Source organism: Pipistrellus hanaki, assembly GCF_964339955.1.
Source record: "Pipistrellus hanaki genome assembly, chromosome: 2".
Lineage (NCBI taxonomy): Eukaryota > Metazoa > Chordata > Mammalia > Chiroptera > Vespertilionidae > Pipistrellus > Pipistrellus hanaki.
The window spans coordinates 130,155,449-130,179,843 of NC_140504.1; the positions used below are offsets into that span (position 1 = coordinate 130,155,449).

Genomic DNA, 24,395 nt, shown 5'->3' on the forward strand with positions numbered 1-24,395 from the left:
GATTGAGTAACAAATTCAAATGCAATTATGCACATGATATTATTGAAGAGTAGTGGTTAATACATGGCAAAAAGACTTGGTTAAATTTATTATATAAGTCTAAAATTATTTTACCCAAAATATGTATTATTTGTGGTTAAGAGTAATCCTATCGAATCAAGAGGGAATATGCTAATTGACCCTCATTCTGTCACAAAGATGGTGGCACCCACAGCCAATAAGAAGGAAATATGCTAACTGACTGCCCCTCCCTCAAAGATATTGGCTCCCATAGCCACAAGATGGCAGCACCCAGTCCCCTCAGCCCCACCAGGGCAGCAGGTGCGCAGCAAGGCCAGGCCTACCCCCAGGCGGGCCTGGCCACTCTAAGTGTCTTCATCTGGAATTTCCCAGTCCCCTTACCTCTCCAGCCACTCTGAGCCTCAGGGCTGCCTGAGGCTCAGGTAACTAGGGCCGGCTGAGGCTTGTGCTGCCGGCAGTGACAGCAGAAAAAGTCTTATGGGCCATTGCCTTCCCCTGATCGCCAGGTCACCTCCTGCCCCTGAGGGCTCCCAGACTCTGAGACGGGGCAGGCTGGGCTGAGGGACCTTCCCTCTAGTGCATGAACTTTCATGCACCAGGTCTCTAGTGTATATAAAAAAAAGGTAATATGCTAATTGTTCCTAACAGTGTCCCAGTCATGATTGGTCAACAGGCTGCATGCACACAGGAGCTGGTGGGCAGGGATGGGGGCAGGGACTTCTGCCCACAGCAGAGGTGTGTGCAGGTCTGCCCGATGCTAATGTCATGCTGCCTCGGAGATGGAGGCTGTTCCTGACGGAGGCATGCACAGGCCTACTGCACTGCCCAGCCTGGAGGGGGTGTCAGAATGGGCCACAGTCTCCCCCCCCCCCCGCCATGGTGGAGGCACGTGCAGGCCCACTGCACCACTGGGCCCAGAGGGAGGCATCAGGACAGGGGTGGGGTCTCAGCAGAGAGCTCTCAGCACTCTTGCACCAGGTGTGGAAGGGAGAGCAGAGGGCAGTTAGGGGTTTAGGCCAGGAGAGGAGAGCAGATAGGCAGTTAGGGGGATCAGATAAGGAGGGGAGACCAGTTAGTGGGATCAGGCTGACGGGAAGAATACTTAGGCAGTTACGGGGATCAGGCCAGCAGGAGAGCAGTTAGGGGCATCAGGCAGGCAGGAGAACAGTTAGAAGAATCAGGCAGGCAGGTAGGTGAGCACTTAGGAAACAGTGGTTCTGGATTTTGAGAGGGATCCCAGATTGGAGAGGGTGCAGGCCAGGCTCAGGGACACCCCTCCCGCCATGCATGGATTTCATGCACTGGGCCTCTAGTTTTAAATATTTACTTGTCTCTTTCTACATTATTGTTTTTTTTAAGACATATGAAAATAGGTTGGTGGAATAATCTTTTTTGTGTTTGCCTCTTTACAGGAAATCTCTGACCTAGGAATAGTTTTGTTTCAAAAGTTCATTTGTAAGCCATTTTGAACTCACTTGCCGTAGTAGTAGTGCTTAGTCTGGTGGTTAGGTTTAAATGTTGGTTCATGGCAATTTATTCTGCTAATTTTAAATCTGAAGTGTTGTATTTATGGTATTCCCCTGAATTCTGACCTAATTTGATTTGGAAGGAGTAAATAGAGGACAAGCATTATTCTCCTTCTCTGACTCAGAATTGGACCAAGTTCACCCTTCAAAGCTGATGAGATTTTCCTTTTACACCCTCCTGTCTTCCTTTCTGCACCCCTGCCTCTGCACAGCTCCTTCCTCTTTTTAGCTCACCAGGAGTTTATTTTCTCTGTTTGTTTGTTTTTTCCCCACAATAAAGACAATGTGTCCTTTATGCTATATTCTGTCTTATGGGAATAATACCAAAGTTGATCATTGAATATACAATACAAATATTTTATTTTCAGGATAATAATTCCAAGTAGGCATTCCATACTATAGGAATGGTTTCTTTGAACTTTTGTTCAATTATCTGTTTTTAGCATCCAAAAATTATTTTATCAGTATTACCTCCCTTTATACCCTTTGCTCAGTCAGAGCTATTGCTGACTGGCCTTAAATGTTCATGAATTATTCTTGTTTCTCACTTTGAGATTGCATATTTGAGATGGTGGGATTTGAAAAGCTATGAGATTTCACTCAAGGCAAGCTTAGTCTTGTAAACAAAGGCTGAAAAATTATAGTAACGTTATCCAGTTAGTTTGGGTTCACCCTGCTTTTAGCATCTTCTTTATTCTCTAAATTGTCTTTGTGTACTTTGCTGTTACTTTAGAGAAATATACTATGTGAAATCCTAGCCTAAGCAAAAACAAATGGAAGCAGTTAAATTTGCCCCATACCACTGCAAAGACAGTCCATAGGTCTGCTGCTTGCCAAAAATAAAGGTACTTTATAGTATGTTCAACTCCATTGCTCATATTTTTTCATTTCCTCTTTCCAGCTGAATAAATGGGGGGAAAGAGAGAAAAAAATGACTGCCATAAAAAGTACATTTTCCCCTCTATGTTCAATTATGGAGGGACATCCATAAACACAGGCATAAAGCCTAGAGAAAAAGAGATATTTTCAAAATGTTGTCTGATAGTCACTTTAGCTTCCAAATAAAAATTGTTCAGAAATATATTTTGGACGTATGAACAGAAATATTGACATATGGTATGTGATATTTGGCTGAGTTCATAGATGACATATGAGCCTGTCTGAAGGAGCTTTGCTGGTATAGTAATTGTATAACCTATGAAGAGACTGATTGTCAGAAGCACAGACATTCAGGGATCTATGAGAATATAATGGTCATGTAGAAGAATTTACTTGCTGATGAAATCACAGGTATGTAACTAATACCAAATATAAATAAAATTAAGGAGAGTTTAAAAGTTAGTAGCACCCTAACTGTCTTGGCTCAGTGGATAAAGCATCAGCCTGCAGACTAAATGGTTCCAGGTTCCATTCCAGCCAACGACACATGCCCAGGTTGTGGGTTCGATCCCCAGTAAGGGGCATGCAGGAGGCAGCCAATCAATGATTCTCTCTCATCAATGATTCTCTCCCATTATTGATGTTTCTCTCTCTCTCTCCTCCCTTGCTCTCTGAAATCAATAAAGAAATATATATATATTTTTAAAAAGTTGTTAGTAGCTAAACTATTTTTGTTTTTATAATCTTCAAAATATGTTGTTTTCTGGGGCCCTGGTCATTATAGCAAAGTGTGACCTTGGTCAATACCTGGAGTTGAATTCTTGTTCTCAGGCTACTTAGGGTATGGCATTCATCGGTTCATTGCCATTTCGACTCTAAAGCATATGTCACATATATTTATAGGGTATTTAAAGTTATAAGACACACAGATTTATGTGAGAAATATTTTTAGCAGTGCATGCTCAAACCTGTATATGCTTCAAAAGGAGTTTTGAAGAGATGGAACTTCTTATTATCAGCACATTAAATTGAAATTAGGAAATGTAGTTTCTATTCCTATTTTTTTTCCATCTAGTTTTATGAGTTTAGATAAGTGACTTATTCTTGGATTTATTTATAGATCTCAAACATGGGATGGTTGTCTAGTTGAATCCAAGTTTCATTTCTCTTCTAGTATTCCACTGGGTAATTATCTAAATAAGAAAACCCTTTTTTATGTCAAGAGTATTGGCTGAAATATCTATAAAATTATATAAAAAGTTAAGAGAAACTATCTGAATAACTGATTTCTTACAATTATTTTTACCTGATGTTGTGGCACTTGTAGCTATTTCTATATTTATGATTTTGGATTCAGGAATAAAGATGGTACCCATCTACTATGGGGAAATTAGTGACTGGTCCCAAAGGGATTATTTTCATGTAGCAACTCTATCTATGTCATTGTCAGAAGACAAGCTGGTATTCTCAAATGACAAAAAATCAGGAGAGTTTAATGAGCTTGAGGGGATACTTAGAAATTGCAGTAGAGTTAAGAGTAACCTAAAAGGTATGGCAAAAATTTGGGGGACAGGCAAGGGTAGGAAGACACCAACAACTTAAGCCTGCAGGAATAAAGGGAGAGAGTGGACATTGGAATCTGTAGAGATTTGTAGGTAGTTGTAATTGTAAGAGAGTACGTCTGACCAGAGCTCTGGGATTCAGTTGGGAAAACCTGGACACTAATCTCTTTCTCCTCTGGCTCTCCAATCTCTTGCTAGGGTCTACCACTGGTGAAACCTGAGTAGAAGCCAGAGGAATGCAGTCTAGTCAGGTCAGCCTTCAAAGGCCCATAAGTTATTGAAAAAGATCAAGAGAATATTTTGTATATCCCTATTTTATGCTATAGAAATATCTTCTTCATTTTATAAAAAAGTAACTGTATGTATTATCGATAGACATTTGGAATGAATATTGGCATGATTAACTTTGATTGGAAAAGTCAATTTCTGATTTGATCTAGACTTGACTATCTTTGACCATATTGTTGTAATAATATATATATATATTATTATAAAATATAATAATATATATTATTATATTTTAAGTAATATAATATAATATAATATATATATTATATTATATTATAAAATAAAAAATATATATATTATAAAAATATATATATATATATTTTAGTAGGGCCCCAAATGACGGTATTACTAACTTATTTAAATACTTTAGAGAGATAGGTAGTACAACAAGAATTAGGAGAGGACCAGAAACAGTTTAAGATCTGATTTTATACATTGTTGGATTTAGTTTACTGATTTGTACTTATGAGAGTGAGGACTTTTAAATCTAAATTTGTGAGGTATGGTATTATACAAAAAATAGATAGAAAGATAGATAGTGTTCTGTAGCTTTGGAGGTCTTTTTGGTATTACCTTTGTCTGTTTTTGGAATAGGGCAATATTGGTCTCATCAAATTAGTTGGGAAGGGTTTCCTTCTCTTCTATTTTCTCAAAGATGTGTAAAATTGTTGTTAAGTTTTCTTTAATTTTTTGTTAGAATTATCTAGTGTACCCATCTGGAACTGAAGATTTATTTTTTCAACAGCTTTTATATTATAATTTCAATACCATTAAAGGTTATAAGTCTAGTAAGATGATCTATTATAATTCTTGGTTGAATTGTGGTAATTTGTAAATTTTGAGGGGAACTGGTCATTTCTTCTAAATTGTCAGCTTCATATGTTTAAAATTATTTGTAGTATTCTTTTAACTTTAAAAAATATATGATCTGTGATATCCCTATATTATTCTTAATATGGGTGATTTGTGTCTTCTTTCACTTTATTTTGTTAGTCTTGCTAGGAATTTATTAATTTTATTTATTTTTCTCAAAGAACCATAGTTTTTTGTCTCAATAATAATTTTATTGTTTCCTTATTTTTAGTTTCATTGATTTCTACCATTACTTATATTACCTTCCTCCTGCATGTGTTGGCTTTACTTTACCTGTCGTTTTATAGTTTTTGAAGTATGAAATTTTATAATTTACCTCAGATCTTTTATTATTTCTAATATAACCCATTAGTACTATCAATTTCCCTCTCAGTACTGCTTTAGCTACATCTTACATATTTCAATATGTAGTACTTTCATTTTTTAAACTGATTTTTATGAATTTATTTTTAATTTTTAAAAATATATTTTTATTGATTTTTTTACAGAGAGGAAGGGAGAGGGATAGAGAGTTAGAAACATCAATGAGAGAAAAATATCGATCAGGTTCCTCCTTCACACTCCCCATGGGGTATGTGCCCAAAACCATGGTACATGCTCTTGAATGGAATTGAACCTGGGACTTTTGAGTCCCCAGGCCGATGCTCTATCCACTGAGTTAAACTGGTTAGGGTTCTATTTACTTTTAAATTATATTGAAATTTTCTTTTTGACCTAGGTATCATTTAGAAATGTGTTGTTCAATTTACACAGGTAAATTACATAGACTTTGTAATGTATCTTGAACTGTTTTTATGGTGGCTGCTTAAAAACCCTTGTCAGATATAATAATTACATCTGAATCATTTCAGTGTTGGCATGGTTGGTTGTCTTTTCTCATTCCAGTTTTAATTTTCTTGGTTCTTGTTATAACAATCATTTTCAGTTGTTGCTTGAACATTTTGTCTTATGTTCAAAGACTCTGGGATCTTACGTAAATCTTGTTTTAGCAGAAAGTCACAATGTTCAGATTTGCATGCAGGTCCTGACTTAGTTTGTGGGATTTGGTTCCACAGGATGAGGACAGGGCATAAACAGATCTATACCATTTTGTCTGGAGCTGAAGTTCAGATCTGTTTTATAGCTAGGGAGTCTTCTCTTGCTAAAGAAGGAAGTTGTGAAGGAAAGACTCCACACCAGGCAGAAGGAGAAAGAAGTTGTGGAGCCCTCTTTCTTTGGAAGCCATGGGAAGCAGGGAAGTACAGGAGGCCTTTGAATAACATTTCCTTCATTACCTTTTAAAAAAAATTCTTTATTCTTTAAAGTATTACATATGTATCTCCTCCCCCGTCTCTCCCTGGTTGTCTCTCCCCCTACCCCCCCCCCCCTGCCCAGCACATGCTCTCATCCCCCTACTCTCTGTGCCCATGGGTTATACTTATATGCACCTTCATTGCCTTTTCTTTATAACATTAATGAAGGACATATCTCTTATTTATAGCAATTAGCCTTTGATATAATTGGTTTTATGATATATCATTTTGCCATAGTTCCAAGAACCTATCTATGTCAGTGAAGACTAAAGTGTGCCATACAATAAGCACATCTGTCTCTGAGGGAAGTACATTTTAGTTTTCATCCAATTTTAAGTCTTTTGTATTTCTTTATTAATTCTCTATATAAATGGATATATACAGTATGCATATAGTATACATATATATATAATCTTAACCATCTACATTTTTTTTTTATTCTTGTAGGCCATTACTCTGCTTCTGGCATGCTTTGAGATTTAAACCCTAGAAGAAATGAAATCTATTGTAAAATTTTGATTAGTATTTAGAAGTAGATGAATTGATGGTATAAAATGGCTAATGGTGATTATTTAATTGAGATTACAAAATTTTATGCATGCATATAAAGAGAGCTATTCACATATAATTTTATTTCTCTGCCCCCTTGCGGCACGCTAACAGCTTTGATTTAAATTATATGTAAAATAAATTATTTTATGACAGAAACAACTGTGGAGTAATTATGTGTGTGGGTACAGAGTCCATTAGCCCATTGGCCTTACATATGAGTGCCCTCATCCCTTTGGAAAGAAAATATCAGCGTTTCTATTTCTATTTATGTTTATATCATTGTCCTTGAATTTATATTTTTAATAACACAATATATTAAAGTAGTAATAAATGTATAACATTTTAAAATTATGTAATTTGAGGCACTGATAGGCTGCTATAAAGTAAAAATAGTTTGGAGATTAGCAATCAAAAAAGAGGAAATTGTCACAATTTGCTGCATAAAAAGTTACTTAATATGGGGAGTTTAACCCAAAATAATTTACAAAATCTTCACTATAACTGAAGAGATGCAGAATGTTCAGAATACTTAAGTTTGCATGAGTTTGAAAAACATTCAACTGTCTTAAAACCTCAGAGAAAGAAACCTTTTTGAAGTTATGCACAACAGAAAGAAATCATGCTGGACAAGACAAAATTTGAACCTGGAATGCAAAGAGCACATGTTTATATGACTTACCAGAGGAGGTCAGGGGTTGTTGCTCTCAGTGGGTTCTAACCTGCTTTAAAAATCCCTCCCATTTTGCCACCTTTCACCCTAAGCTCCTTATTCTGCTTCACTATTACCCTTTTCCATAGCATAGGTCACCTACATACTATAGGTATCCCTGCTTTCCAAAAGTTGAGTTAATAGTCACTTGGCATATAGGAAAGTCCTTACATTAGCACCTGTTTTTGCTGAAAAGGAAATCCAAAGAGAACTTTTGCTTTTAGGAAAAAAAGTGAAGAGCAAAAGTAAGATTTGATGTTTGCTTTGCACCAGCAGTTACAGAGGCAGCATTCACACCCAAGCAGCTGCCCTGCCAAGCTCCTTGCTCAGGAGCTACACTCAGCCTCTCACAGCTTTGACCCGTGTCTCTGAGCATCTGTGCTTTATCTCCATTTGTTCTGTGCATTCGTTAGCAAGATGTTTTCCAAGGTACAAGAAAAGCCCAAGAAAGCTCTTAAGGGTGTTACACTCAGCATAAAACTAGACATAATTGAGTGGTTTGATAATGGTGAATGAAATAAAGGCATTGTGCGTGCACATTATATTTTGGGCTGGGAATGCTCAAAACATTTCCATATAAAGTAGCGGTAATCGTGTCTTTACTTATGACAGGTATCATAGGAACACTCTACTCTCAGGCGGTGGGGAAGCATGTATGCAGTGTACTTGTACTCATGTTTATTGTGGGTTGTCTGTCTTCCCCCAGCTACAGAATGGAAGTTTCATGAGGGAAAGAGTTGGCCTGCTTTGCTCATTGATGTGAATCAGGCAGCACAACTGGGCCGTGATGCCTGGGTGACGAGCAACTTAACTAAATATTTGTTTAATAAACAATAGCAGAGTACTGGGTAAGCCTACAAGTGTTAGGACTTTTTTTAATTGGCTATTGTAGCCGAAGTCTTCTGCAGTTAATGTTACAAGGTTAGGCCACTCTTCTGTTCTCTTTCTCAGTATAAACATAAACTGCAGTTGGAGAGATTTTAGACCAAATATGCTAGCAAGAATGTACCTTTAAAAAAACGAAAAAGCATTAGTTGATTTGCTTCTTTTATCCAAAAAATATATTCCTTAAAAATGTTTAAAATTTATTTTTCAATTTTTATTATTTGTTTTATTGACATATAAGTGACATATACATATTAGTTTCAGGTGTATAGCTTAATGATTTGATGTTTGTATATATAGGAAAATAATCAACACAATATGTCTAGTTAGCATTGTTCACCATACATAGCTACAATTCTTTTCTTTTTTCTTTTTATATATATATTTTATTGATTTTACACAGAGAGGAATTGAGAGAGATAGAGAGTTAGAAACGTCGATAAGAGAGAAACGACCAGCTGCCTCTTGCACACCCCCTTCTGGGGATGTTCCCCGCAACCAAGGTACATGCCCTTGACCGGAACCAAACCCGGGACCTTTCAGTCTGCAGGCTGACGCTCTATCCACTGAGCCAAACCGGTCTCGGCCAATTTTTTTCTTTTAATGAGAACTTTTAAGATCTATTCTCTTAGCACCTTTAAAATATGCAATACATACATTTTTTTTTTTTTTTTTTTTTTTACTTTGTGCAATTAAAGTGGGTTCTAAGTCTTAGAGTCAAAGAATCCTGCTTAAAGATTTTAGTTGAATAAGATTTCTCAGGGCCCATCCCAGAGAACCTTCATTGGAGAAGCTACCCCTGGTTAGGCTCACAAAGCTCCTATCGTACTGGTATAGCATGCAAGCATGGACTTGCTTTAAAACATGTTATCTTTTCCACTTGGGCATGCATTGATTTTTAAGTGTCTTTTGTTGCTTCATTTGTCTTTTCTATATTTACCATCCGAAAGATTATAATTGTTGCCACAGATTTCTAAGTAGCAGAGTCCTATATGATTGCTGCTGACTGGGCATTTAGGAAAAATGCTTCTGAGGAACAGTCACTCCACTATTAGAATTTTATTTTTAGGGGATTAGAAAGCTTTTCTTTCAAGAGTACTTTGATATAATATTATCTTAGGAGACAACAGTTTTAATCCTTTATTGGATTAGTGATTAACTGGCCATCTCTGAGAGTAAGAATACAATGAAGGAACAGTAAACGGGGGAAATTAAGATAAAGGAATGGGAACTCTTAGAGAAAGTGCATAAGTGGACTCAGCTCTGTGACTTGCTAAAGTTACATTTTTAAAAAATGAAATACAATAAAATACATTTTAAAACTGAAATACAAATGTTCAAATGCATTTGGACAAAACCTTAATTTATCTTTTCCTCTCTCTCTCTTTCTCTCTCTCTCTCTCTCTCTCTCTCTCTCTCTCTCTCTCTCTCTCTCTCTCTCTTTACCATCACTTATTTACTCATTTTCTTGGATGGATTTTTTACTCATTTTTGCACCATTGCCTCTATATATTAGAATTCTATTGCTGTTCCTAGATCTCTCACATCTTTTGCTTCTTTCTTCTTTTCTCCAGGCAGAACACTTTTTTTATTTTCTTTTAGAGTGTCATAGAAATATTCCAACTTATTTCTTTCTGGAGCAGTTTTTTTCTCTAGTAATTCCACACTTTCACAACCCTCCAAACCAGATTCATGTTCTGTTTTCTAATTCTGGACATATTTCTCTCTTGCCCTAAAATTTATTGGTTTCCTCTTGCCTTCTAGAATAAGTATAAACTTCAAATTGTCATAAATGATCCTCCACAATCCATTAACACTTCTTAAAAGAGGTTTCCCCAGATTACCCTAAGGAAATGTATATAACTTGGCATGGGAGCATAAACATGAGAGAGATTACATGTTAAAACAACAAACATATCTTGTGTTTTGGTTAAAGTTGACTGTTTAATAATCCTATATAATAAAGATATAATATGCAAATGGTCATCACGCTGTGAATCATAATGACCAACTGCAAAACAACTGGATCACAGATCAGCAGGATGGTTGGGGCAGCCAGTTACAAGTGGGCAGTGGAGAGCTCCAGGAGGAAGCAGAGCAGCAAGCTATGCATGGGGACCCAGAGAAAGGGGCTAGGGGGAACTACAGGAGGGTGGGGTAGTGGGTAGAGAGCTACTGGAGAGGTGGCAGGGAGCTATTGGTGAGCTACTGGTGCACAGATTCATGCACAGAGCTACTGGTACCTTATAATAATATATCTCAGTTCCTTTTGTTCAGGATGTAGGAGATACTTATTTCATAAAATGATTCTAAGTGAATTGACAGATATGCTTTTTACCTATTTTTGCTTATCAATATTCCATCAACCCTTTATATTTTTTATTATTTTGTTTGTTTGTTTGAAGTATTACAAATAGTAGTACATATGCCTCCTTTCCCCCCCCCATTGACCTCTCCCTAGCTTCCCCCATCCCCCAGTACATCCTTTCACCTGCCCCCCCCCCAGTGTCTATCCATTGGTTATGTTTATATGCATGCGTGCAAGTCCTTCAGATGATCTCTTACAGCCCCCTCCCCCCAACCTCCCCTGCCTTCCCACTGTCGTTTGACAGTCTGTTCAATGTTTCTTTGCTTCTGTATCTATTTTCACCCCATTTCTTTCCTTGAAAAAAATCTTGCTTCTGCAGACTAGAACCCTTTAAAACTCCATCAGAAAGCCATCACAATTGTGTCACTCCAAAAAACTTCCTTGTTCTTATGTCCAGATGTCTCCTAACTGCTCTTTAATATACTCTAGCACTGTTTAGCATTGCCCTTTATACTATCTTTTTCTCTATTTTATTATAGTAATTTGCATGTCTATGTAGCACTCTTTTTCTCTACAACTTGAGAACAAACTCCGGTAAGATAATTTTCTTGCCTCTCAGTCCTTGTAGTACCCATGACACCTGATTTAGTGATCTATGTGATCAGTTAATTTCAAGGGTTTTTCATATGCTTGTTTCTTTTTTGTAACCACTGCTGTTATTCTTGCTAGAGCAAGCCCGTTTTTCAAATGTAATTTTACATGGAAGTCTGTAAAAAGAGAGGGCAGGGGAGAGACTCACTCTGGCTGGCAGGGGAGTGATTGGTACATTTCCCCCAAATATCCTCTTTCTAGCTACCCCTTGCTGACTCTACAGAATACCCATGGCTCTGCTCAATCTGGTCTGAAAGCTACAGTATACAGTTCACATGTCATGGTCAAGCAGGGAGAGGTCTTTTAATACCGCCACTCAGTGTTTTATCTGAAGACTGAAACCTGTGCTTGGAATAAACTTTTAAGAGAAAAATACATTGAAGATGCAAGTGGGCCAGTGGTGAAGTTATGTGTTACACAATTGCATTGTCCTCTTATTGACAAATTTCACCCCAATAAATGCTATCCTCTCTGCTGAAAATACCTAGATATTAAAGAAAAGGAAGTGAGGTGGGTCACATAATATTGTAGTTAGATGTTTTCAGCAATAAATGACTCTTATGCCTTTTAAAAGAAAAGAGCTGAAATATGAGAAAGCTGGCATTTTGCATGCATGCAGGATCAAAAGGAAAGATTGCTAGATTGATGTGGGACACAGTATTTCTGTTGTATTCTGAAAGGTTTGGGTTATCTTAGCTAGAGGCAGGAGGACTCAGACAAAAATAGCCTTGGCTATGAGGGAAGAGATTGGGTTTGGTAGACAATGTTTCTGTGTATGGGAGGAAGGGTTCTTTGCATGGCAGAAGAAAAATGCCTTGAATTCTGATCTGAGGAGGTGTCACCTTCTGCTCATCTCTAGAGCTATTGCAAATCAATATATATATATATATATATATATATATATATATATATATATATATATAATTGATTTTTTATGGAGAGGAAGGGATGGAGATATAGAATTAGAAACATCGATCAGCTGCCTATTGCCCATCTCCTACTGGGGATGTGCTCATAACCAAGGTGCATGCTCTTGAGCAGAATTGAACCTGGGACTCTTAAGTTCGCAGGCTAATGCTCTATCCACTGAGCCAAACCTGTCAGGGCTGAAAATCAATTATTAAGAGCAAAGAATACTCCCTAATACACAGGGACATTTTGGAAAAGGATGAAAGAAGAGGAAAGGGAGATAAAAGGAAAATATGAGATATTTGCTCTTAGGGTAGAAAAATTTACATCTTTACCAAATAGAGCATTCTAATAGCAGCTCATCCTTCACAAACTATGTCTTCTACTCACTTTTTCTCTTCATGCTTTTCCTTTCCTTTATGTTCTTCTTCCTTTTTCCCACTTTATTTTCTTTTCTATCTACCTTTTTATTTCATCTCTATCAGGATGTTGGGTGGAATATTTCTTATTGTCTATTGTCTAGGAAATCCTGCTAAAATCCTAAAAAGCTGCTGCAAAGCAGCCTGGCAATGCTATTGCTTTCTAAGGTGAGCGAGCAAGAAATGGGCCATCATCCTAGGTTGTCTAGAGGCCGTTGAACAAGCTGAGTTGCCCTAATCTGGTCACCCCTCTTGAGTCTCATCAATAGGAGATTAAGTGTATGCGAAGGATGCTGTAATTCAGTGTTTGGGTAGGGAATATTTGTAAGGCCAACTCTCTAAGATACTTATTAACAGAGATAATTACTCATTGGATCTCAAAGAAAGAGAGAATGGCATTTAATTCCTCAGGTAAATATCTGCTTATGCATCCAGTTTTCTGACCCATCTGTGTCTACGCAAAGAGGTAGAGAAGAGAATTGTGAAGAGACCCTGGGGAAGGAAGGGGTCAGAAGCAATCTAGTATTACCAGCACTCAGTTGTTTAGAGTGATTATGAGGCCCGAGCTTCCTGTGAAAGTGTTGGTAGACAGGTGACTTGAGCCAGTTTTCTACAGTGGGGTGCTTGTGGGACCAGGGAACATCAGAAGAGGCTGTGGAGAATACTGCAAATGTCAGAGCTGTGGTGTGGAGAGAAGAATTGAGCCAGAGCATTTACCCTGATAGACTCTGGAGTGGGATGTCCCCATTTGTAAATGTCCTGGAAAATCACAAGAGAGACACTTGCTACTCAGAGAGAATTTAAGGTTAGTCCCTGTCAGCAATGATAAGGTCACAAAAGCACCACATAAGATCATGATGTCAAAACCTTTTCATCTTTCCTCATCTTCCATCCCATCCAGCATAGCCAGAGGAAAGGAGATCCAGAAGAGGGAGTGAGAAAAAAGCCTGCAGAAATAGACCACATCTGCTTTCCCCATTAGGTTCCTGAGCCATAATAGGGGAGAGAAAAACATTAAAGAGGTTTCATATGGCCCTAGCTGGTTTGGCCCAGTGGATAGAGCATTGGCCTGCAGACTGAAGGGTCCCAGGTTCGATTCCGGTCAAGGGCATGTACCTTGGTTGCAGGCACATCCCCAGCAGGAGCTGTGCAGGAGGCAACTTATTTATGTTTCTCTCTCATCGATGTTTCTGGCTCTCTAACCCTCTCTCCCTTCTTCTCTGTAAAAAATCAAATATATATATATATATATATATATATATATATATATATATATATATATAATTTTTTAAAAAGAGATTACATATGGGATGGAGTTGAAATGTGTCTGGATGATACTTGTTAGACTCAGAGTTATTAACATATATGGAATGTGCACAAGATTATACTAAGCAGATGGGAACTCTGTAGAGCATGGTTGAAGATAACCACTGGAGAAGGATACGGTCATTTTATCTTTGTATCTGCCATAGTATGAATGTTTATGTGTTTATGTTAACCCACAATTCATAAGTTGTTGCCCAAATCCCCAAGGGTGATGGGACTAGTGAGTGGGGCCTTTAGGATGAGGTTTAGCCCCTGTGAATGGAATTAGTGCTCTTATATAAGAGAACCACAAAGCTCGCTGGCATTTTATGCCATGTGAGGATACAATGAAAAGTCTGGGACCCAGATGAGGGTCCTCACCCAACCACGATGGCACCCTGACCTTGTATTCCAACCTCCAGAACTGTGAGAGCTAAATTTATGTCGTTTATAAGTGACCCAGTCTGTGGTGTTAGCCCGAACAGACTAAGACAGCATCCTGACAATTTGAGAGTGTTTAGTAAACCTCATGCTACGTGGGTGCATTACAATTTCATAGTATTTAAATTGTCTGTCATAATACTGTGAAAGTTAGCTGATAGGACATGGCTGCCTTTTAGAAAGAATCCTAAGAATTCAATCTTCTTGTTAGCATGACCAGCATGATTAATAATTATCAATTTCTTTGATTCTAATAACTCAACTCGCAATGATTTACTGTGATTCTAAAGTAAGCTGTTAATTGTCTTATTTGTAATGCTAGTTTCCACTATTTGTGACAAATTTTAATAGGAGCTTCGCAATGATAGTGATTAATTTTCTTTTGATTTTCTATTAAGTGAAGATAAGAAACTTTGACAAATTGCTCTTGCAGATTTTGATATCTCTAAGATGTCAGCTTTTATTTTTGAAGATAAGACCCATTACACCAAGCATGCATTAAAAAGCTATAAAACTAAAAGAAGCTTGCTATGGGGTGGATCATTAAGAACCATTCCAGAAATAGATGGAATGAATGTGAGCTTAGCAGTTGCTATCATAGATGATTTGGCACTTCAGGAGCTTGAGATAGTTGTCAATCTTATGAGAATCCCTGCGTAGGCAATGGAGCAGGTTATAGAAAGCAGAAAGGCGGGTGTCTTCATCGTCCACCTGCAGAGATGGAAATCCCAACCAGGTAGGGTAGGGCTCATTTCTTCTGTCTCCAGTTTGCACCTAATGACAAAAAAGATAATGACATTATACGTATTATTTGCTTATCATTGCTCTTTCTAATTGTTTTTAAAAATATATATTTTATTGATTTTTACAGAGAGGGAGGGAGAGAGATAGAGAGCCAGAAACGTCGATGAGAGAGAAACATCGATGAGCTGCCTCCTGCACACCCCCTACTGGGGATGTGCCCGCAACCAATGTACATGCCCCTGACTGGAATCGAACCCGGGACCTTTCAGTCCACAGACCGACGCTCTACCACTGAGCCAAACCGGTTTCGGCTCTAATTGTTGAATTAAGATTTGTGGAAGAGCTATGAATGTAAAACTCTCTAGACAGAGTCATGGATTATTGAGCCAATGTATCAGAGATCTATTTATAGTCTAAAAACTAAAAGCAGAACTCAAGTGTAAGTCTTCTCATAGGTATGTGACGGTAGATGAAGTAAGCCGGTGCTAGATGGAGAACCAGAAAGTTGCTATTTGAATGTAGACATGAATGTGACAAAGGGACAATGAGGAGCTGGCCTCTGTTCTCTCACTTGAGGAACTTCTTCATTTTATGACTTTGCCTCTGGTGTGCACTATGGACTTTATTTCTTCTGACAAGTCACAATGAGACACGTCACATTGATCTTTTCCTGTTTTGAACAGATTATATTCTCCATATAGTATATGTACCAGAGAAGGATATGATGAGGACTGTACTTGATGTTTTAAGGCTAAGACTAAGGTGAGTTGCTGAAGGAGTCAGAGAGACCTTTGCAATCTGCTAGGATAGATAACCCCCAAGTTTTTTTTGAAGAATAGCTGCTTTATTTTAAGGTATCTATATTGAGTGGAAGATCCTGGGAAACGTGACTATGAGAAAGGAGGTGTTGGCAGCCACCCATCAGTAGTGAGGATGGGTGGTGGGTGGGAGCACAACTGTGATAACAAAAGGCCACTGAACATCATGAAAGAGGAGCACATGCCACTCAGCGCTCTTCAGCCATTGTGTGCTGGGAGTCCCTGGGGACTTGGGAGACCTAGTATCCGCTTGTTAACTAAGGCTGTAAGCTAGTTTGGAGAGCTAGGAGATACAAATGTGGGGTGACTGTAGATTCTGATTGCTAAACTAACTTTCTTTGTACAGTCAGAATATTTTAAAACTAGTGGAATCCCAAGCATGTGTGTGTGTGTGTGTGTGTGTGTGTGTGTGTGTCAGTATATGTTGGCTTGCTGTTTTGTTTTGTTTTATTTTGTTTTGGTGTTTGATCCCTATGTCAAAATATACTATGCCAGGGACAATGATATGAATAAGAATAAATAAATATGTATGTCGCTCTTAAAAAAACCCAACTAAAACTGAAGTATTATGGAACAAATTAGTGACCTCAGAAAGTAGGCCCACAGTAATGAAGAAAATCATTTGAAAAATCTATGTGTTTACTACTTATGTCCCAAGGATAAAATGTACTTTGTATTTGATATATTCTTCTCCTATGAAAATGACCAATGACACGTTAACAAGTACTTTTTATACAATAAGAAAAATATAAATTTGCTCCTGTTATTTCCATGATCATATATTTTTCTTTCGATGATGATAAATTATTTCTGAGAACTTCAGAAGGCTATTTAGATATTACCTCACTCATATTGCGATGATCCCATCTAAATGGAGATTTATATTGCAAATATTACCTCAATCTAAATATGACAAATTATTTGGGGAGATCAAATGCAATGTGTCAATTTCATTTTTGAAGCTCCCCAAATAAGATTTAGAATGATGCAACTCTATAAATTAGAAAATAAAAAACATTTTAGAAAAGATATACCCCTTTCTTTTGTAACCCATTGAAATTATAGTGGTTGGTGAGCAGTATCAATGCCATTGTCTCATCTTTTCTATCTCCTTCCTTCCCAAGCAAGAATGTCTACCAGAGGGGAGAGGGAGATAAACACCATCCAATGTGATTTTTATTTTCTAGTTTCTCCATTTTCTCTCTCATGCTTTGGTGTGGGGAGAAAAGAGGAAGACTATGAGCAGAATGATAATAATAGGTGTCCTAGAATACTTTGAGGAAAACATTTCTCTTGCAAATTATATTTTCAAGTTTCTTTCCATTGAAACTATTTAACTGCTTGTCCCCATGAAGGGCCAGGGCTTGGATGGATTTGTGTGCAGTGTAGGGAAGTCTGCACCTGTCAAATATGATAGTGGAACGCTAAGATTCACTTACAGCAGACCCTATCACTATCAATTACTATTGGTTTATTTAATAGCAATGTAGAATATAAAATGCCTAAACTTTGTTCTTACAAAGTGAGGCATTTTGAAATGTATTCCTCTTCACAGGGTTCACTTCATTCTTTAATGGGAAAAACAAAGAAGTGTCAGGAGGCTACTCACCTGTTCGATGATCTTCTCCATGCCTTCTGCAAGTTGTTTGTTACGTTCCTCGATCTCTATGGCTTTGGTTAGGATGTCATCTGGGGCTTGTTGCGTACCAAGGGTTTCAGGTGTACCAAGGGATTCTTGGGTGCCAGGGGTTTCTTGCCAGCCACGCACTTCCGTGACTAGATTATACAAAGGCTCATTCCAGGAGCGCAGCACCTTAAGGACCAGGTTCAGAAGGTCTTCGTACTAAGCAACCATTAAAATACAAGCACAGTACAATGGGTCACATGTGATTTTTGCTCAGAGAGGCTGACTTAAATATATCTTTGTTATTCCTACGTGTATGTAGTTTGTAGGAAGGTACAAGTTGTAAAAATATAAAATTTAAGCTATTGGTTTATACTTTGATAAATTTTTAAAAATCTGGCTTACGTAACTTCTTTTTTTAATGATAGTTCTAATTTATGACAGGAAGACTTTTGTTTTTCTTCTGAAATTCTACCATTTGCCCACATAGAGAATTCTCTCCAATTTGACTGCTTTGCTTTTTCATGGAGAAAAAACAATTTTGTTGGAACTCCATAAGCGCCACTCAGGAAACATAGAGTCCACCATTGTCAAATGACAAAGAGCTCAAATAATTTCATTTAAAGATTCATTCTTATCAATGAATCAAATTATTTATTAATGCATTGTTTTGTGACTTGTGGTTTTATTTTATGCACTCTTTTTGAAGAAGATACAGTATATAGAAACATGTGCTTCTTAGTCCATACCAACCCCTGTATGTACAACTCAGAGCACTGTATTTAGTGACATGTTCTGGTGAATAAAATGGCACAATGCTATCTATCATTAATAACGGCATTAAAAGAATCCACAGTAGATGTACTGTAGCATAACAATAAAAAGAATTTTGAATTGGATGAAGCCCAGATTCATTGTTTACTACCCATGTAACTGGTGTAAATTCCATCAGCTCTCCAAGTCATAGTTTCCTTATATCAGTCTGTGTAATAATAGCACCTTGTTTGAGAGGATTTTATATGAGGATTAAATATAGTAATGCACATAAAGTGCTTTGTAAGGTGTCCACTAATGTAGTAGCTATTAATAAATTTAACTCCTCTTCTTCCTCCTCCCTATTTTCACCTTTCTTTATTTTATTATTATTATCATTATCATCATTATAATTACTTATTAATAGGCTTAGCGGACAGAAAGAATGCCAGTACCAATAACAAAGTTGTAAGGAAAGAACACATTGAATTTACAGAGCTATATATATGAAGATGTTTCTTTTAAATCATGTTAACTGGTTATGGCAGGAAATCAGAAGGGAGATGATAATAATAATAAATTTGAGCTGGGATAAATGACTGGGGCTTGATATGCAGATATTTCTGTCATCAGAACAGAGTCCATAGTCATAAGAAGCAAAACAATATTTTACAAGGTCTGCTTTCAGGTGAGACTTATTATTAAGAAGTAAGAGTTGGCAGAGGAGTGAGTGAAGAATGAAGAAAAGAAGGAAGAAGGTGTCAGAGAAGTAGGAGGATCAGAAGGAGAGCCTTGAAAGTCCAGAAGAGATGACTCAGATGGTGCAGTGGTCAGAAATGTGAAATGCTGTCCCTGTAGGAGCCCCTCTCATAAATAAAACTGATTTGTGTTTCTTACATATCCATGTGGGGTTTTTTTAGTTTTTTTTTAAACCTTACATTTTACACATGGAAATCCAATACAGCTAATGCTTTCACATAGAATAATATTTGCAGTCCTGGGTCTCAGCGTTGGTTACCATCATGTCTGCATAGCCAATTTATAGATCTGTTTTTATTTATTTGTTTGTTTGTTTGTTTGTTTGTTTATTTTTAAGTGTATTTTTATTGTTCTTTTAGAAAGAGATGGAGAAAAAGGGAGAGAGAAATAGAAAAATTGCTGAGAGAGAACATCAATTGGCTGCCTTCTGTATGCCCCATCACCAGGGATCAAGCCCACAACCCAGGCCCTGATCAGAAATGTGCCCTGATCAGAAATTGAACTGCCCATCTCTTGGTGCATGCCTTGACATTCCACCATTTAGCCACACTGGCTGGGCTGTTATTTGTTTTGCTACTACAATATTTTGCCAGCATTTGATATTACTGACAATTTACTACCTATACAATGTCCTTTTTCTTTGATTGCTTACTCTTCTTCCTCCTTGCCTGGCAAGTGCAATTACCATTGCCAATTCTAATGCCTCTAATAATCTATAGCATGGAAGTATCAGTGTACTGCCTCCATTGTTTTTTGTGAGAATCCTGGATTAAAACTTACATGGATCTTTTGGGCTTGCTCCTTGTCTTCAGGGGTAGGAAGTAAAGAAGTGTGGCAGCCATTGATGGCCTTGGTAATGAACCCCCTGCCATGGGTGTACCGTCTATCCTGAAAGTGATAAAGCAAATTCAGTGAGGGTTGTTTGGGTATTAAATCAATAAACCTAATTTCAAAATGTTGACACCTTTGATAGTTGTATAATTTTTAAAAAATTGTAGCCACATAAAAATCAAAACTAAAGAAATAAGAAAGTTGCCATTTTTCCTATCCTTTCCATTATCTCTATAAACAGTTCTTTTTCATTTAACTTTTCTAAATTCCAAATCCTTCCTTTTTTGCTATTTCCTTAATTTTATTCTTTTTATACATTACTATATGGAAAGCAAACACTAAAAATATAAAGAATATAAAATATTAAATGTTTATTAAGTATCTTTTTCTTTAACACTTGAATCAAATATGGTAGTGCATATGAGCTTATATTTAGCCATTTTAATTTCTTGATTATGTAGGACCAAATGGATACACTCCTTTAATAGGTATTATAAAATTGAAACTTTTATTTGACTAATCTCTAAATCTATACAACTATATACCATCTTCATCATAGATGCAGAGTACAATTTGTTGATCATGGTGAACTGATAAATCAAAATATTAAGCAATGGGCTGAGAATAAGAACAGAAAAATCTATGCTAACACATTGACAGAGAAAAACCAACCATTAGCAAACATAGTGGAAATTCAAAGAGATTACTATAAGTATTTGGAAGACAAAAGATGGCCAGTCAAAAATGTACAAAAGAACAATTAGTGTGAAAAATAACTATATAAATATATGTTTATTATAAACATTAAACCACATTCTTCATGGGGATTCTTTGATTTACTGAGGTTCTAATCCATCGCTTGATCTTTGATTGACCTAAAAGAGTTAACATATGACTTCCAAAGTACCTTAATCAGAAAGAAAATAATTGTTTCCAGTTCTAAACTAATCCTCCTATTGTATTTCTAAACCTGGAAATCTTAGAACAATAATTCATAGCATTTTTGAGTTTTAGAAAAGCTAGCTATTATTACTTGTTTATTTTTTATCATGTATTCAGTTTAGTTTAACTTTGCTCAACACACCCACTTCATTGCAGTGCAATTCTCATTTATTATATATCTGCAATGCAGAATGCCATGGGAGAAATATACCCTACATGCAAGGACAAGAAATCAACATGCTTTCAGGCACCTTGATGTCCCAGCCTCCACAAATATAAGAAAACACATTTCCATTATTTCAGCTGTATGTATTTTGTATGGCATCCCCAGATGACTAGTATGGATGCTTAACAATTTTTGGAAATTCTTAAAAACAAAATAAATTAAAGGAATTTTTTTTAATACACTCTTTAAAAGCCATTGGGATTTCCTGAAACTGTCCCTTTCTTCTTATTCCACATTGCATTTACCGATGCCTTCTTTGACCCATAAGGTGCATTATTTGAAATTTGGCTAGCGTGGCTTTCTTGTTTAAAGTGTGATATAGCTCAGTCATTTACAGGAAGGTTCCTTCTGGGAAGAACCAAGAAGCGCGATACTTACAAACTCATTGAACATTTCGGCGGAGAGATTATGGATGTAGTCAGATAGGATGACTGCACGGTCAAACAGGTCTCCGAGAGGCACTCTGCAGGTGAATGGCCCGCTGGGACAGGTGGGCATGGAGGCCACATTGTTGCACAGGAGCAGGCTTGACACCAGCACCAGCACCAGCAGGAACGGCCCTCCTTAAATAGAAATGGGAGCCGTTCTCAGATGATCTGGTCAGCGAGGTTATCAAATGTCATCTTGTGGAGGACAGCCTTATCTCTCCACATTGCCCTCAGCATGATTTGGTACTTTAATAGCTGGGGTGGAGAAGAATCAACACTTTCCACTGTGTAAATTCAGATATATAATTATATTTGCACAGATATATAGTCATAAAAGTAGGTTATTCCCAGCGAGTTTGCACTGCTCCTAGAAATGCCTCCAAAACTTGTAAGCATTTGGAGCTTAAATTAATTCTGAGCCAGAGTGTTTAGGTCATTCTCGTAAGATAGTTTAATGCCTAAAGGGAGTTTCTGCAGATTTTCAGCAGCCTGGCTCTCTTGGAGTTTGTAATTATTTTATTTTATTTTTTGGTATAGCAAAGGCAGAGATTTATTGAGGAACAAATATAGACTCCCAAGTGGGGAGGGGAGAAATGTCGCCTGTAAATTTTTTTAACACTGTATTGACTAATACTTGCATTTTAGACACTGAGATGGCTGTTGATCTGTTTGTTTCACCTTCTTGACTGATAATAATAAGCACATGCCTGACTGGTTGCTAATGTTGAATATGAAGAGAATTCTAACATCACAAATGATGCTGTAGCCTAGATCTGCTAACGCACTTTAAAAACTCCATGCATCTGCTTGCCACTTTGTCAAAAATTTTAACATTAAAAAAAATTGTTTCACAATAGCCCAGCGAGATAGCCTGAGCCTTCATTATTATCATCCAATTATCTGATGAAACAGAAGGCTTAGCGAGTTTAAAAGATTCTCCCTAAGTCCCATTATGAGCAGGTGGAGGATGCCCATACTGTCATCTTGTCACTTCCTCATGTCACACCCATCACACACAATCAGTAGCCATGATGGCTCAGCCAAGAGGCCATTGCCATTACATGTAAAGAACAATGCTTGACCTTTGATTGTATGATATGGCCCTAGAAAGTTTGTTTTACCCATTTTTCCTGCTCCGTTTATAAAACACCTACTTAAAAATATTTGACAATTATTTGAGATGATTTAGTCATCAATTTGTCCTCTCATAGATGGATAGATGTGAACCTATAACATATCAATAATTTACACTTTCAAAAGGTAAGAAACAATATATTTAAATCTATTGTATTTTTAATAGCAAAGACTCCAAAAGAATATCTGGTATTAAAATGTGTTGATCAGAAAATTAAAATTTTAAGAAATATTCAATAAATGTAGGTGGATATGTATGAGATGAAACTAGGAAAGTGCTAAAGATTTCATGTGGAAAAATATTTAAACCAAAATACTTAAAAATATCTAAGAATATGTTAACTAAATAACTTTTAGTTGCACAATAAAAATATTCATGTTGTGGGTTGATTAATATAACAGACTTTTATTTTTTTTAAAAGACATGTTTCCAAAAAGTTCATTTTCTGTACATTGTATTCATGAAATGTAACTGGATATTTTACCTACAGGTATTATCTACATTATGGCTTCAGAATTCAAATTTCAACACATTGACTCATCTTGACAAAATCATGTAAGAGGCCTGAGAACCAGAAAATGTTAATCTCTGCCTTCTGGATTTGTAATAAATTGGACCTAAAGATACTTTGGTTTTATTCCAGTCCTGGGTTTCTCAACTGTGGCATTTTGAATGGGATAATTCCTTGTGCTCCAACCTCTAGAACTGTGAGAACTAAGTTTCTGTTATTTGGAAGTGACCCAGTCTATAGGTTCTAGAGGTTCTCCTGTGCTCTGTAGTTTGTTTAGCAGCATCTCTGACCTCTACCCACTAGGCAACAGTAACACCACCTGCCAATGAAGACAACCAAAAAACATATGCAGACATTAAGATGTATCTCTAGAAGAAGGATTCATCCATTTGAGAACTGCTGTTCTGTTCTATTGTGCCTTTATACAATTGCTTTATAGATCAGTGATTAGATTACTTTTCTAAACTCTGTAAACCTGAAACATATTGTTAAGAGAATATTAGCTAAAATTTCAGATTCATACCCTCAAAGAAGTGTTGATAAAGCCAACAATTCAGTGAGTTGCTGTACATACCTTTGTTGTCCATGGTGGTGATAACTTCGGGAAACACCCTTAGAAGATCTGGTAGTCCCAGAACTACCAAAGAAGATTTGATAGTCCCACAGCTTTCTCTTTCCCAGATATTGGCTTTATAAACCTTTGACATCTTTATGAATGTTTTTAATAAGTATTTCCTTCCCTTTTACACGTCATCTATTTTCGTCAATGAGATTACCCCCATAATTTCAAACATCAAATGGTATTTTATTTCTTATTCATATGTAGGAAAACATACTGGTCAGAAATTTCGAAAGGGATTTTGATTAATTAGACCAAAAGGAAATGAGAAAAATAATGAAGGTGAGATTTGGAAACTAGTTTGGGTTAGAGGACCTTTAAAACTCTATAAGTCATTTCCTTTGAATATTACCTTTATTTCTCTGCAGTTTCTTCAATGTAGCAT

At 36.9% G+C, this 24,395-nt stretch overlaps 1 protein-coding gene across 1 annotated transcript; it reads right to left on the bottom strand.

Moving 5' to 3' along the window:
- Positions 1 to 15,202: 15,202 nt before the first annotated feature.
- On the bottom strand, positions 15,203 to 24,098 carry PRL (prolactin; the record flags this gene model as incomplete). Its single annotated transcript, XM_084870982.1, has 5 exons — positions 15,203 to 15,394; positions 17,792 to 18,025; positions 20,099 to 20,206; positions 21,696 to 21,880; positions 23,966 to 24,098. 5 exons carry the CDS (start codon positions 24,096 to 24,098, stop codon positions 15,203 to 15,205), a joined length of 852 nt encoding a protein of 283 aa, XP_084727108.1.
- Between the last annotated feature and the right edge of the window lie 297 nt (positions 24,099 to 24,395).